Source organism: Odontesthes bonariensis, chromosome 12 (assembly GCF_027942865.1).
Source record: "Odontesthes bonariensis isolate fOdoBon6 chromosome 12, fOdoBon6.hap1, whole genome shotgun sequence".
Classification (NCBI taxonomy): Eukaryota; Metazoa; Chordata; class Actinopteri; order Atheriniformes; family Atherinopsidae; genus Odontesthes; species Odontesthes bonariensis.
In genome coordinates, this window is record NC_134517.1 from 20,355,594 (window position 1) to 20,369,882 (window position 14,289).

Sequence of the window (14,289 nt, forward strand, 5' to 3'; positions counted from 1 at the left end):
GGAAGGCAATCTTGATAATCCCTGTGCATCCATACATAGACCAACCTCACCATCCCATTGGACAATGGACAATCATCACAAGAATAGTAATCACAGTGAAGGCAGCTGATACAGCTGGGGGGGATGGGAATGCAAAGATGTGTTTGGTCTTTTGTCTAATTCGAGAAAACACCATGTTAAAACTGTCCAAACTGAACATGTTACGATGCCACCGCAGGCTTTTTGTCAGTTGGATACAAGCTGATAAGCTGAAAACATGCGGAAGAGGAGGCTGTAAAAAGAGGTCTAAAATTTTTGAAGGTCCAATGATGAGGGCCCTCACAAGAAAATCAGGAGCTCTGATTCGGTTTTAGCTTTAACCACATTTTGTTTATGTTTCCTCAGCAAGAAGAACTATGTCTTTACAATGCAAATAAATCCCCCCCAACTGGATAACACTATGCACCGTGTCTAAGTTTTCATGAGTTTCTCCAAAAAGATACATTTTACTTTGAAGTGATACCAGATTGGAGCACAACTCATTTTCATCTGAGTTCATCTATCAAGGATAATACAGAGATTGGAGGGATATGGCTGCCTTTTGTCATGGATTGAGGATTTAATCATGACATTTATAATGCTTATATGTGGTGGCTGCCAGTTCCATACATTGAGAGGTCTGCTTTTTACTGATGACATCATCAGTCCAGTTTCATCAGGTCATCAAATCAGCTCTATGAACCCCAAAACCTCTAATTGTGATACTGGGATTTCTGCCTGGAGTATACAATGATTTTGTTATTGGTGTGAGGAGCAAGAACAGAGGAGAAAAAACTCATTAAAAATTCCATTAAGATGCAGGTCAGGTAGAACAATTTGACTCATGTGCAAATACTCAATAATTTTCTCCTTTCTGTTGCTGTGACTCCAAGATAGGATCGGAAGGATTTTAATCAGGATTTACAGAATTGATCAATTTCAGTTTTTCATCCAAAAGCACAAATCCACCCGAGTGCCATATGAGGAAGAGTTACTTTTTTCACTTCTAGATTTTTATTATACAGTCAATACCTTTGTGCTCCGCCCTTATCTTAGCTGACCACCTTTCTTAACTTAATCATGATTTGTTTAGCTCCTGTTGGCTCAGCCAAGAAGCTCTACCCATAAACTACCCATCACTAACAGCAATGTATGACTCATTGATGAAGTTACACCAATGGCTGGCTGAGGTTTTCCAGCAGTTTTTGCTCTTTCAAAATGTTTTGGAGCCGCTCTCTCTGTCTCTGATCCTGCATTCAGACAGAGTGCAGACAAATGCAGACAAATGTTGTCCCCAGGACTTTTTTTTTTTTTTTTTTTTTTGTGGTTGTCTGTGATTCCACCACTGTCTGAAGTCCCACAAGGATTTGGCAAATTCTTCTGCTGATGTGTGAAAAAGAGAATATGAGTTACTGAGTTGTCTCTCCTCTCGACTGCATTCACACAAAGTCTGGCCATGAGGCACCTTCCTGCGGGGGTTTGCGGGGATTTGTTTGTGCTTCACAGTATTACTGCTGTAAATTTATGATTCACTTCATGGTTAGTACAATCATACCTGGCCTTCCCATTCACTCTCAAGCTTTTTTTCCGTCCACTGCTGCTCTCCCTGTTTCTCTCCTGTTCAGCAATAGATTGTATTGCTGTAGTTTCAGTCTAACACAACCTGAACATTGGTAATGGCCAGTACTGCCTATTCCTCAACATCGAGGGCAATTGACATTTATTTTCTCACCCTCAAGCTAAATGCTAATTCATTTTTGCAGCAAAGAACACAAAAGAAAAAAGAAGCCAAAACTTTGCGGCACAAACAGAAAATATGCAGAAATGATGCTTAAAATATCCACTATGTATGATATTGTTATTTATTTCCCTGCTGCAGAAAGTGCAGCCCCAGCTGGAGAGTAAATTTAGAAAGAGGAGGCAGCAACTAAGACGACGGATGAATGGGTGAAATAAAACGTTTGTTTGTTTTCTGATTGTTTAGCAGCATTTACATACTTATGCACAAATAGAAGCAGCCACAACTGAGCAAAGCCCTGCAGGAAGGTACTACAGGTTTAGTGCTATGCCTCTGTGTGATTTTAGATTGCATACAGGCATACATGCAATAAATAAGACATGGATTCGACATGACAGATACTGATTATCCACAACACAAATTGTCTTGTGCACAATAACCATAGATGATCCAGCCATACATGCTTTCATCATATCTTGTTATGTAAACCGCTGCATATCTGCAGTTATGTAAACAAAAGTGATTATAAAACTATATCATAATGAACATACACTATTATACATCTGGTGAACTACAGTTTATGCTGTCTCTTATTTGTCCTCTAAAAGGAGGAACTTCAGTATTTGTGTTGTTGTTAGATGATGAGTAGAGGAACAATAATCCAAAACACAATACTGCAAATGAAATAACAGTAATATGTGACTCTTATCTTATCACTACTTAAAATCTCAGGATATGCCTGATGAGCAAAACTGTTGGGAGTCATGGGGATTCTGTGGTGAGTTCAGTAATAATGCTTTTCACCAGATGACATGGTTTAGTTGTATAAAGCTGCAGCACTCTCCAAGACGCTGCTCAGGTAGTCGTGAGCTGCAAAGGAACACACGTTTGTGCCAGGTGAAACAGTTGCTCGCCAGACAATGTTTAGCCCGCACACTTCACTCATTTACAACGTTTTTTGTCATTTTACCTGATAGATGAAATGGGCAGTAGTTAGTGCGCATACACCTGATGATTTTGTAATTGTAAGCAAAGTCCATTTCACATGCTTTTTAATTTTTGAAGATTTCATTAAGTAAAGCTTCTTGCTTTCCGCACAGTCACTGTGACGTTATATTTGACTAACTTTGATGGTACTGTTTTGGCAAGTTGTCTGTGACTTTATCAAGATAAAAAACTTAAAATGTGAGTGCATCGTCAGTCTGCATTTAATCTGCCGTGTTACACCTTTGTTTTAGGAGGGGCAATTGGTTTAATCAGCTGAAAGTAAACTGCAAGATATACTCAAAACACAAAGAAGGAAAAAACAGAATGGCTGGTCTGGAAATGCCAGGAAATTAAAAGGAAAAAAAAAAAAGAAAGCTTGGGGTAAATTGCTGGAAAAGGCATGTTCTGGGGTTGTGTTTTACTCCATAATAAGGAGACTTGAAAGCTATCACCTATAATAGCAGGACATTTCACAGTAAATTCATTTTTCATTGTATTAAAAAATCCTTCGGATGAACTATCCCGTGGGTTTCAAAGTCGGATACATTAATTAAATGTGACATGTTAAGGTCAGAAAGTCAAACTGTAAGTCTTGAGTGGAAAATTCATGAGGGAAGTTGTAGAACGGTTAAAAGACGAACAGCTGCCATTATATAAAACTACTTTTCCCATCACAGATTATGGTAACAATAGTGGTTGTACAAACAGTACAACTAAACTAGTCAAACATGTCAAAGAAAATCAGAGTTTCTCTCTATAAAGACCTGCCGGTGAGGGAGACTCAAATGCCTTCCTGACCTCTCACGGGATGTGACTGACAAGTACAAATAATGATTTTCACTTATGAAGACAGTACAATGAGAGCACTTAAACAGGGAGAACAGGCACTTTTATCACACAAAGAAAATCAAATCTCTATTGCCCCTAAACCTGCACCTGCGGATTTGACTATTTGATCCAAAACCTCCCTGGTGTTCCCCTCTGAGACAAGCCAATGTCACTTGAGAATGCTTTCAAAATGTGGCACCCCATACCAATTGGAATCCTTTGCACATTGATGGAAGCCATGTTAATCCACTGTTGATCTGCCCAGGGATCAAGCTGTTCCAGAATCAATAAAGCCATGAAAGCTTGCCTTTTGGTCTTCATCATATCCTTTTACATCTGTGAGCTATCCGGTTTGAGAGGTTTCTGCCATGCTTTTTTGTCAGGTAAATGTAGTTAAAATGAAAAAAAAAAAAAAACATTTTACTTAGTTCAGCAAAATCACCCTCTGCAGAACAGAAACACAGTATGATCACACAGTGGATGAATAGATTAGACCATTTCACAATATCTAAATCATTATGTGAAACCATCATAGACAAACTGTAAGGATTTCCTAACACTACCTCCATCAATAATCTATCTTCTCGGATATTCCCAGAAGAGATAAGATTTATTGTAGCAATTTGGGTGCTTGTGTAAGCAATATCTTACTATGTTCTGTAAGAATTCTCTGTAAGCAGATACATTTTCACAAAAAGCCCCATCCAAACAGACACTTGTATTTCAAAAGTCGATCTCGTAGCAGCCTCTTTTTTCAGATATGCAGTAGCTATTTCCATTTTTCACTGAGCTACATTACGCTGTGCCAACAGCCTGCGCTTAACAGGATGAGCCTGGATTCCACTCCACATTTTGTGTCCGGCTGTACCAAGCCGGTGCATCTGATCTGAACACAGAGCGCTCCCCTTCACAGAGCATTCCCACTTCAGCACAGCGTCCAGGGGGCTTCGTGTGCTGAGCGAAGTTGAGTCAACACGCCGGGGAAGCGCACCGCCCGGATTCATGTGGCACCTCCACACTCGCAGTTCTCTTCTCTGCAGCGCCGGGGGACTTTCATCCATTCTCGGTTGCGATACAAAGATCTTTTGCTTTGGGATATATGTTGGTAGATATTAATAGTTAAGTTCTAGCCCTTTCACGACCCGTCATTAAGTAGCCTACCTGCGGATCTGCTGCAGGGGAGTTTTGCATGCCAGCACGCGGCTGCAGAGAACCTTGAACAATAAGGATCTTTACAGAAGTGAACAATGTTCAGACTAGAGACCATCATTTGCACTTTTTCTGTGCTGTCAGTTGCGGCAAGAGCAGATCTTAAAGCACGGAACTGCAGCGAGGTGAGGGAGGCTTGCATCGAGAATGGCTTCAGCTTCTCACATGTTCCTCACCAGGAGATCCCAGGTAAGGTTGGACTGAGTCACACCAATGATAATACACAGGAATATACAAGGATTAATTTATAATAAGGGAATACAAACGTTTTTTTTTTAAAGAAAAGAAAAGAAAGAAAAAATACACGTCTGGGTTTGTTGTTTATTTGTGTGGATAAGTTAAAAAATCCCAAGCCCTCTTATTGCAATTTATTTCTGATGCTAAATCATCCATATTACTGTGGCCAGTTTGAAAGCGAGTTCAATGTTGCAGACTGCAGGTGAATGTCACCAATGGTCTGTACCCCAACCACCTGTCACTCACGAAGTTGCTGCTGTGAGTCGACCGAGGTATACACCCCACACAAGGGAGCTCCTCCACAGCCAAACCAGTCTTAACTGAACTGAACAGTGATCGATAACTGCATCCCTCAGCTTCCACCAATAAGATGTCAGGCCTGCCGTTATCTTGAATTAACTCATCTAACTCAACTGAACACTGATAGTTTAAGTGTGATGGCTTGCTGCTTTCATATCCATACTGTGATAACCATATCTAACCAGATATCATAGCCTGCTCAAAAAAGAATGCGAAAAGATCTCTCCCCATGCGTCCAGTAGAGGTCTCTAATTGTGTTAACCAAGCAGGGATAATTGGGGGTCAATTCTGTAGTCAACTCCTGTCCTGTGAAAATGAGGTGAGAAGATAAAGTGCAGCCGGTGAGTCTCTCATTTAACACGGTTTCAGCTCATCTACTGAGCAGTTATCTCACCTTGTAGGTTATAATAAGGAAGGGCCATTTGCACCCTGACAAGCATGCAAATTACAGATTTAATGATGTTCACTTCAGCCTTTAATTGGATGTCCAGACTTGAAACTTAATTGCTTTTTAATTTCAAGGTGCTTTTTTTTAAAATACACATCACATGTATGTGTATTTAAAAAAAAAAAACATCTTGAAATTGGGCCCAGGGAAATATGGAACGTTTAACATTCAGATTAAGCAGTTCAAGTGATGATAAAAAGCCTCAAAGTTGAATTGTTTTACTGCAACAACATGAATAAATACATATAAATAGTTTCTGTTGCATCTGTAAAGGTGGGTGTTTTTTTTTTAATGTCATCCCAGCTGAGTTGTCATCATTTTTATGCTTCGGGGCCAATGATTCTTTCTATAAAGCAGGAAATCTGGCATGTGTACAAGGCTGCATATTTGATAACAGGCACACCTGTTCAGAGTTGGGCTGAATAACTATCTCATAACTATCCTTCAGATCCGTGTCTCTGACATCACAGGTAATCTCCCAAATGAGTGAAAAAGTCCATCTCTCATCTCTCAGTGAAATCATCCTGAATAAGTGCCTTTTGATCTGGTCTTTGAATGAGTCATAACCTGAGATATCTTCAGGAAAGACAACAAGACAACTCAGCAAATTTCATCCAGCAACGGAGATGCCCTCCAGGCTTGTACCTCATTGCCTCTCACTCAGTATAACAGTGTACAAGCTAAGCTAAATGAGAACATGGGGTGGAAATAACCTCTGAATTAAAGTTATTCTCACACCTTGACTCAAAGATATATCCTCTATATCTGCTGGAAATCAAAACAAGCTCATTATATCCTTTTTAATGTTCACCTTAAAAGAAAGTTGGTTTTTTTTAGATTATTTTTCTCACTAAATGTCTTGAAGGCACAGCAGTTGCTGATGTTTAGTAATCTTTTTTTTTTTTTTTAATTAAATAAGACTTTTTCTCACTGAGTTATTGAGTTTGACAGTGTAATGGATATATTTTAAGTAGAATTACTATGTAGTTTAGGGGTAAACATGGCATGTTAATGGGTTTTCTGAACGTTTGCCAAAACATCAACACTGCAAACACAGGTTTTGAATTTTTTATTAACTTATTTTATATAAGTATTGGCAGCAGTCCATCAAGTCTTTGGTCATTGTTGTACAAAACAATCACTGTTGATTTTCATTTTATGCCACAGTTATAGAAGCCAAAGAAATGTTGAACAATACACTTACATTTTAAGAAGGAGAAGTGGGTGTTGTGGTGGATACTTAGAAGTTTATTTATATATATCTATATATATAGATATATATATAGATAAAAGTGGTATTTGCACCTTAAATTGCAAACTCTCTTCTCCAAATCCATAAAATCACACCTTCCTAGTTATAGGTCGGCCCTTTTTTTGTTTGGCTTCCAAACCACGTTTTCCAACAACAATTCTGTGTTGGTTGGCTTTGCAGCCAAATCCCTAATGACCACAGTAGAAAGGCGCGGGTACACTGAGGTGACATAAGTGAAAAAAACAGAAGTCAAACATCAAACAGCTGGAAAACGACATGGAAATACTGAAGGAAGTACAAAATGTCAGCACAATTAAATCAATCATGCAAAATGATTGCTGCTGACTTAGACAATTGCAATTAGTTGATTATGCAATAATTGTGGCAGACAGAGTAGGAGGCCGGTAATATGTTTAGGAGCTGTTTAGGAGGTGGCGCAGAAGCATTCGTGTGGCAGGCAGGGATCAGCTTAAGTGACAACATTAAAATGGAGTTCATATTGCAGCACTTGTAGATTAGTTGGCCCTCAGGGGACTCAATGAAGACTGGCTCTGAGAGCTTCCTGTATAGCTTAGTGTTTCTGTCAGCCTTACAGCTGACATCACACTCTATTAACTCGCCGATGATGCGGAAGAAATGTCAACGCTCATATTACTGGTCCACCTCTACAAATATGGCTTTCGCTGTTTCTACATACTGTGCGTGCTTGTAAAATGATGATTTTTTTGTGGTGCAAATCCTAGAAAATCTATTGTCATTACCTGACAGGAAGAGCTTTGAACATCAACTTACAGAGACGGGCAGAAATGCGTGGGATCTTCAGGCAATTAGAGACTTTGTACAAAATGAGATTTTTCAGGAAATATGTCTTTACATACATTAGGTTATTTGTAGCTTTTATATATCAACTTGTTGCCTTTCAAATGGGCAAATATTTGGCCAACAGAAGTAACTCACGGGAATCATTCCAAATTTATTTGAGGAAAATAAATAACATGGAAATAGTGGGGTGTTATTGTGAGAGTACTGTGCTCAGCACTGCTTGAAATGCACAAACTCAGCTACAAAATCTTTTTTTCATGGAGCTAAACATGGAAAAAAGCTTAGAATCCTAGATCTTTTTACTGTGGTGCTTGGTTAGAGGAAACAGGTCAGGTGGAATGACAGCACTGGAGACTGAGTTATTGACAGACATGTTGTTATGATCCAAAGCCTAAGGGCTCAGCAGGTAGTTCCACAAGGCTGAGGCGATACCTTTTTCCTGCTGACCAGGCTGTCAGCAGCTAGTTGGTGATGAACTTCTGCATTGCTCTGAGAGTCTTGAGCATTCGCACATCTAGAAATGCAAACCACCCATACGACATAATTTACTTTTACTTCACTTTTTAATTTGTCTCCTGACAATTATAGAGTAGAGTTATTCTGCTTCTTAAATCCACTCCTTCATTGCTCTTGTTAAAGATCAGACATGCGCTCAGTCTTGCCCTTGCTGTCTCAGTTTCCACTCAGCGGATTACCCAACGTCTGAGACAAGATATGGAAAGTGACTCACACACCAGACCGCTGGATTCAATGAAACTTCTCTGCATGTCATATTCTGCGCTATCATTTGACGTCCATCTCTGTTTACTGCCAGTCAGGAGATGGAAGTGGGACAGAAATAACGGTGCTGATATTTTATGTGATCTTCTGCATGCATAACGAGGCAAATGATCTCTGCCGAAGTGTGATGAGCACAGGTCTGCTCATGTCATGTAATGGGATGGAGAGGATTAAAATGGGCTAAATGGAGAAGACCTGCAGAGGAAATAGCCAAGCAATTTTTTTTTTTTTTTTTTTTTAGCCTCTCCAGCATGCTTCACTATTGCTGTGATGTATTGTGAAATTATTGTGACCTTCCTGTCAGTCACGCATGTGGAAATAGATCTGGGGGTCCTGAGAGGGATCGCAGCTTTTAGTGGGTTTATGGTGGGTTAATGTTTTCCTATTTCACTTAGCAATTATCACATTGTTTGGGATGAATTTGCAGATGATAGGACCTTTGGGAGTGGCGGGAATTTTTTTGTGTGGTATGCGGTAGCACTAATATTTGAGCCTACATTCTGCTCCATAATGTAATGTGAATCTGTCTGAGCGTCGGGGGTACTATCAGGGGCGGGGGGGGATCCAAGCAGTCATCAATTTTCTCGTGGCAGAGGGGATTTCTCAAGCACTGTCTCGATCCTTGTGTCATCAATCATGCTTATGAATGCCAAAATGGCCTCATGATGGGCTGCCTCTGCATGTGCTCCCTCTGAGAGCTGCAGGAAACATTGTGTCCCGCAGGTGTTTTACTGCACTGGAAGCAGAACATCACACTCAAAGCATGTTTAAGCACCAACGCCTCTGTTTCATTTGTTATTTTCTTTTTTAATTTCATTTTGTTCGTTGCTTATTTACATTGGGTATCATCACCTACATGCCGACCACTTGAATGATCACATTCAAAAAGCCAACACGTCATGACTGTATCTCTTTCTAACATTTCAAAACCGTTTTTTCTTATTTTCCCCCCATCCTGTCAGCCTGAAGTCTAGAGTTTAAAACGCACAGCTTTCAGATATATATATTTTTTTCCGGACAGAGTAAAACTCGCGTCCTCGGGGTTACTCTTTTTCAACACCTGAAAGTATTTCCTGGATAATATTTCTAATGCCTGATCCTTTTTGTGACTTAAGTTTTCAGTGTAGTTTGTGATAAGGCACTGCTCCCTCCCACACTTCTTTGTGGCCTTCAGCAGAGTTTAAGTTCAGCTCTCTTTTGCTGATAATGCTTATAGCTAAACTTTGAATGTCACTGACATGTGGTACAGCCAGAGGAAATTTCAGCCAACTGTGTGTTGCTCTTTTGCATTGCATATTCTGTTGCTGAGCATATGCGCATTCCTTCAGATTTTCACTAAAATTTCCTTTGTTTTATTACCTCACGGCATAAAAAAAAATCTTGCTTTTTCAATAGCGGGGATGTGTTTTTTCTGAGTGCATACACGAGAACAAATCAAAATAAAAAAAGATGGAAAAAAACAGTGAAGCGTAGACAAACTTGTGTGTTTTGTTCATTTTATCGTCAGACAGTTGTTAATGCTGCTGCCATGTCGAATTACCGGTAATGTTTGGCAGGTTCATTTTAGATGAATCATGTGCGAAAAATAAGGATTTGATTGAAGCGGTTCTTCTGATATTGGCATTGCAACAGTTTAACGGTTTAACTCCGGGCTCCTGTTGTCAATAGAAAATTGAATACATGTTTTTTTGCGCCATTACTTCCTGTCAGTAACTGCCCAATTAAATTCTAACCGGAGCCAATAAGAAAGGTCTTGTTCACTCCTTCTTTAAGAAGTCGGCATAAATACATTTCCAGTTGTCACTAATCCTGTTTTTATTACCACAATCGCCCACTCATACTGTGTTCTTCATGCCTGATGTGATTGAAATAGGAGCTTTTCAGTTCATTTCACTATTGCTCTCAGCCCAATTAAGCCAAATACATGTATACAGTTGCCTTAATCTCACGAAATTTAAGAGGAATATAGTTAGGATGACTTAGCTTGTCAACATGTTTTCATTGCCATCAAAGGAGGCAGAGTGTTGCTCTGTATATGTGTGAGCTCATTGCATGAGTAGTTATTGCTCAGACATTTTTGGCCTGCCTCACCCCTGATATGCGATTACCTTCAGTTTTCTTTCCGAGAAGCGTTTACTCAGTTTTGTGCAGTTTCCCTCTGTTCAAACAATCAACAAATCATCACTTTTCAAAAACAGCCCTTCGGTATATCAGTGCTTGGTTTTCATTGACAACAGGATCAGATTTTGGCTTTTGGCTATGACATATAGTTGGTGCCCCCCCCCCCGCATCTAGTCTGCTTGTCAAAATTTAGCCATCATAAAACAAAGCCCCCTCAAATGCCTCCTTGGATCTATCTTTAGCCACTCGTCTGCCAGTTCTGTCTCGTTGACAATGTCTGACGAGGCTTGATGTGCAACTGGAGAGGATGTTTGCCTTTACACTGCTCCCGAGGAAGGTTCTGGGTTGTGTTTTGTTTTTTCAGCAAGCTGTTGTCGGGATCTATGTATTGTTCTGCTGAGTTGTGTCCTCTCCCTCGCAGCTCGCAGCCTGCTGTCCAGAGGACATTTGCACTGTAATAAGATGTAATAGCCAGTGTTCATCTATACTAAACCATAAATTCTGAGTGAAAGGTAATGATCAGTGCAAGTCTCAGGGCTGTCCAGGCTTCTGAACTGCCACCAGCTGCTACCTGTAGTGCAATCGTTTGCCATGCTCCACTTAGCAAACTGATGCAGGCGAGAGTGGCCTGCCTGCTCACTTCTCATTTTCAGGAGGGAGGGAGGGGTGGTCTTCTAGGCGTGCTTCCTAGATCGAATAACCGCACTGGACTTAACATGCATTCACTTGGCTTTTTATGACATACTCCTCATCAAAGCCAGACATAGAGCTACGTATGCTGATTATGTTGCACTTGTCATTCCAAAATGTGCTGCACATGGTGTTAGGGAAATCCATACATTAATCTTAACTGTAATGATACTGCTGCACCTTCCACAAGGGTATATGGCACATAAATATTTTATAGCTATTACCCTCAAGGTCAAACATACTGTACATTTTGGTTGTTTATTAATCTTCTTGGCAATGATAAATTGAGTACTTTGCATGTTTTATGTGTACGGGATTCCATGTGTTTTATTAGTCTTTTCAACATTAGTCAAATGATCAGAAAACCAAACAAAAAAAATCATAAAACAATTTCCTATGGCCAAATGTCAAATTTAGGCTTTCTAGTATCATTTATATGCAAGAAAGGGAGTAAATCCACATGTCTGACGAGCTGCAAATGCAAGTCCAACAGTTTGCTTTTCGAGTAAATAACTTGGTAATAGCTAAATTCTTAATCTTAAAAAAAATGATCTGCTCAAAAGAGGGATATTCCCTGTTCCCTACCCTGAGATTTCATAGTCTTTACTCTCTACTAGATTTTCATCTTTGATTCCTAAGGAATAGACATCAGGTACAGCCTCAAAGAAATGCTAAAATATCCACATTATAGCCAGGGTTTGGGAACAATCAGCAAGCAAGCTAAATATATTGTCTAGATTTCTCAGCTGCGTTTTCAAAGTCTAAAAATGCTTCTTTAACACTGACACCGGGATGTGTTTTGGATTTATATTTCCTCCTTCACGCTGAATTATTGTAGAGCACATTTAAAAATATTTCACTATGAAACACCATATCGTTGAGTCAACTCTTGGCTGTTTTCATCCACACAGCCTTACATATGGCATGGAATATTGTGACATATTCAGGCAAAAAAAATGACACATTTGCCAGGCGCACGAACAACTTTATTCCTGTCCTTTTTCCCTTCACACCGATTCTCCTGAGGATGAAGAATACCATCATACCATTGTGCTGTGCTGCTTTTAAAGTAGAATGTTTTATGTCAGTAAAATTTCATTCCTTCTTCAACCTGTTCTCATTCACCCAAGGACATATAACCTCCTATTTATTCATCCTTGCTGCCCCCCCACTTATTTAAATGAAGAGTATGCCTTTCACTGTGGCTTCTGCCATGACCCAAAGTATGACAGAAATAAGTTCAATCAATCTTGATTAATGCAAGTTCCAGCTTGAGCAAAAACCTAGTCATTCTGTACTCAAAAACCCTCGTGAGATGTTATTAAAAATGACTGTGTTGAAATACATAGATTTAAAAGTCAATGCTGATGGTTGTATACTTTGACAACCCTGCCTCATGGCAATTTTGGGAAATGCTTGTGTAATTCAAATTTTTTTATGTGTGTACATGTGTGGATCTGAACAAGCATTATGCACCAAAAACAAACAAAAAAAAAGTTGCACCAGCTTGAAATGTCAAATTTTATATTTTTTCATTAGATTTTCTTGGCCCTTAGTGAACTTAAAAAACATTACTTTCAAATGATAAGCCAGCACCTTTGAGCATTTTGTATTTCGTGTCATTGTAAGGTGACCACACAATAAGCACGTACCCCTTAATAATGCATTATGTTGTATTACATGTGTTGTAATTACACCATGGTATCGCAGAGACAAACAACAGAAAGATTTCTCTTGTTCCCTGCCTCCATTGAGGACATATGAAGCTGGATTTTCATGAGATTTTCGAAATTACGATCACAAGATAATCCATTTTGCCAGACTTCAAGCTATCTATTCTTGGCCAAAACAAAAATATTTGGACCAATCTCCATTCTACACTGGTAGGTTATGGATGGGTTTTAAAGGGAACTGACAGTCAACAGTGTCGGCTCCTTGTCACTGACTTTAATTGTGTTTTTTTGCTTGGTTCATCTGAGTGGGTAAGTTTCCTTGTGACTATAATGGACATATACTTAATCAAATTACTCTTTGATCTAATAACCCCCACATAGTGTTTTGTCCTCATGAAATCATCATGATGTTAGAAAATTAGATATTTCTTATTCATTTATTCATACACAATCCACCACTTGCAATCAAATAATTCACAAAATGTTCTTTTTTGGGATATTTTCTACAAACCTCGCAGTTCGCCTGTTGATCCAAAACTCTTGAGACACCACAGGGTAGCATTCATTTGCTTGTAACAGCATTTTTCCCCCTTTCTTTTCTTTTTTAAATGCATTTATTTATGTATTTGTTTGTTTATGTTAATACTGCAGGTTTAAGTGTCCTCGTCTCTGATTTTGTACACAGAAATTTTATCAGGAAAATATTTCACATTGAAGTGTTTAACCCCTCATGCCGATGCTATAAAGAAGTTTAGCAGGAGGCAACAATTCTGTATTTTATGTACAGCTCTGATTTAGTGAAGTTAGGTCCAACTGGCCATCTTTCATGCAGTCAGCATTAGACCCATTTCATTAGACCCCTTGTAGGTTAACCTATTTTAAGATTCTTTTTATTTTCTTTAGCTTTAGCCATGATTGACAAATATGAAGATAAAATGCCTTGAGTCATATAAATGGTTTTCCTATGTGAAGAAGGCAGTGAAGTAATAAAATGTAAAACAGAAAACCAAATTTTTAAATGGTTAGTTCTTTTATAACCTGGCTCACCAGCGAATCTATCTATCTATCTATCTATCTATCTCTTAACCCTTCCTAGGGTTGATATTGGGTTGGTGCTGATCACAAGCGCACAAAAAAGGCTTTTCTATTGGTATGTCTAGGCAATCCCCAAAATTCTTTATGACTT

At 39.1% G+C, this 14,289-nt stretch overlaps 1 protein-coding gene across 2 annotated transcripts in view; it reads left to right on the forward strand.

Moving 5' to 3' along the window:
- The first annotated feature begins 4,430 nt into the window (after positions 1-4,430).
- Positions 4,431-14,289, forward strand: part of LOC142396630 (glypican-6-like) — an 81,271-nt gene continuing 71,412 nt past the window's right edge. For both annotated transcript variants that reach the window (XM_075479571.1, XM_075479572.1), the window contains exon 1: positions 4,431-4,969. In XM_075479571.1, the coding sequence (XP_075335686.1) occupies positions 4,819-4,969 (151 nt within the window). In that variant the 5' untranslated portion in view covers positions 4,431-4,818. The remainder of the gene's footprint in view (positions 4,970-14,289) is intronic.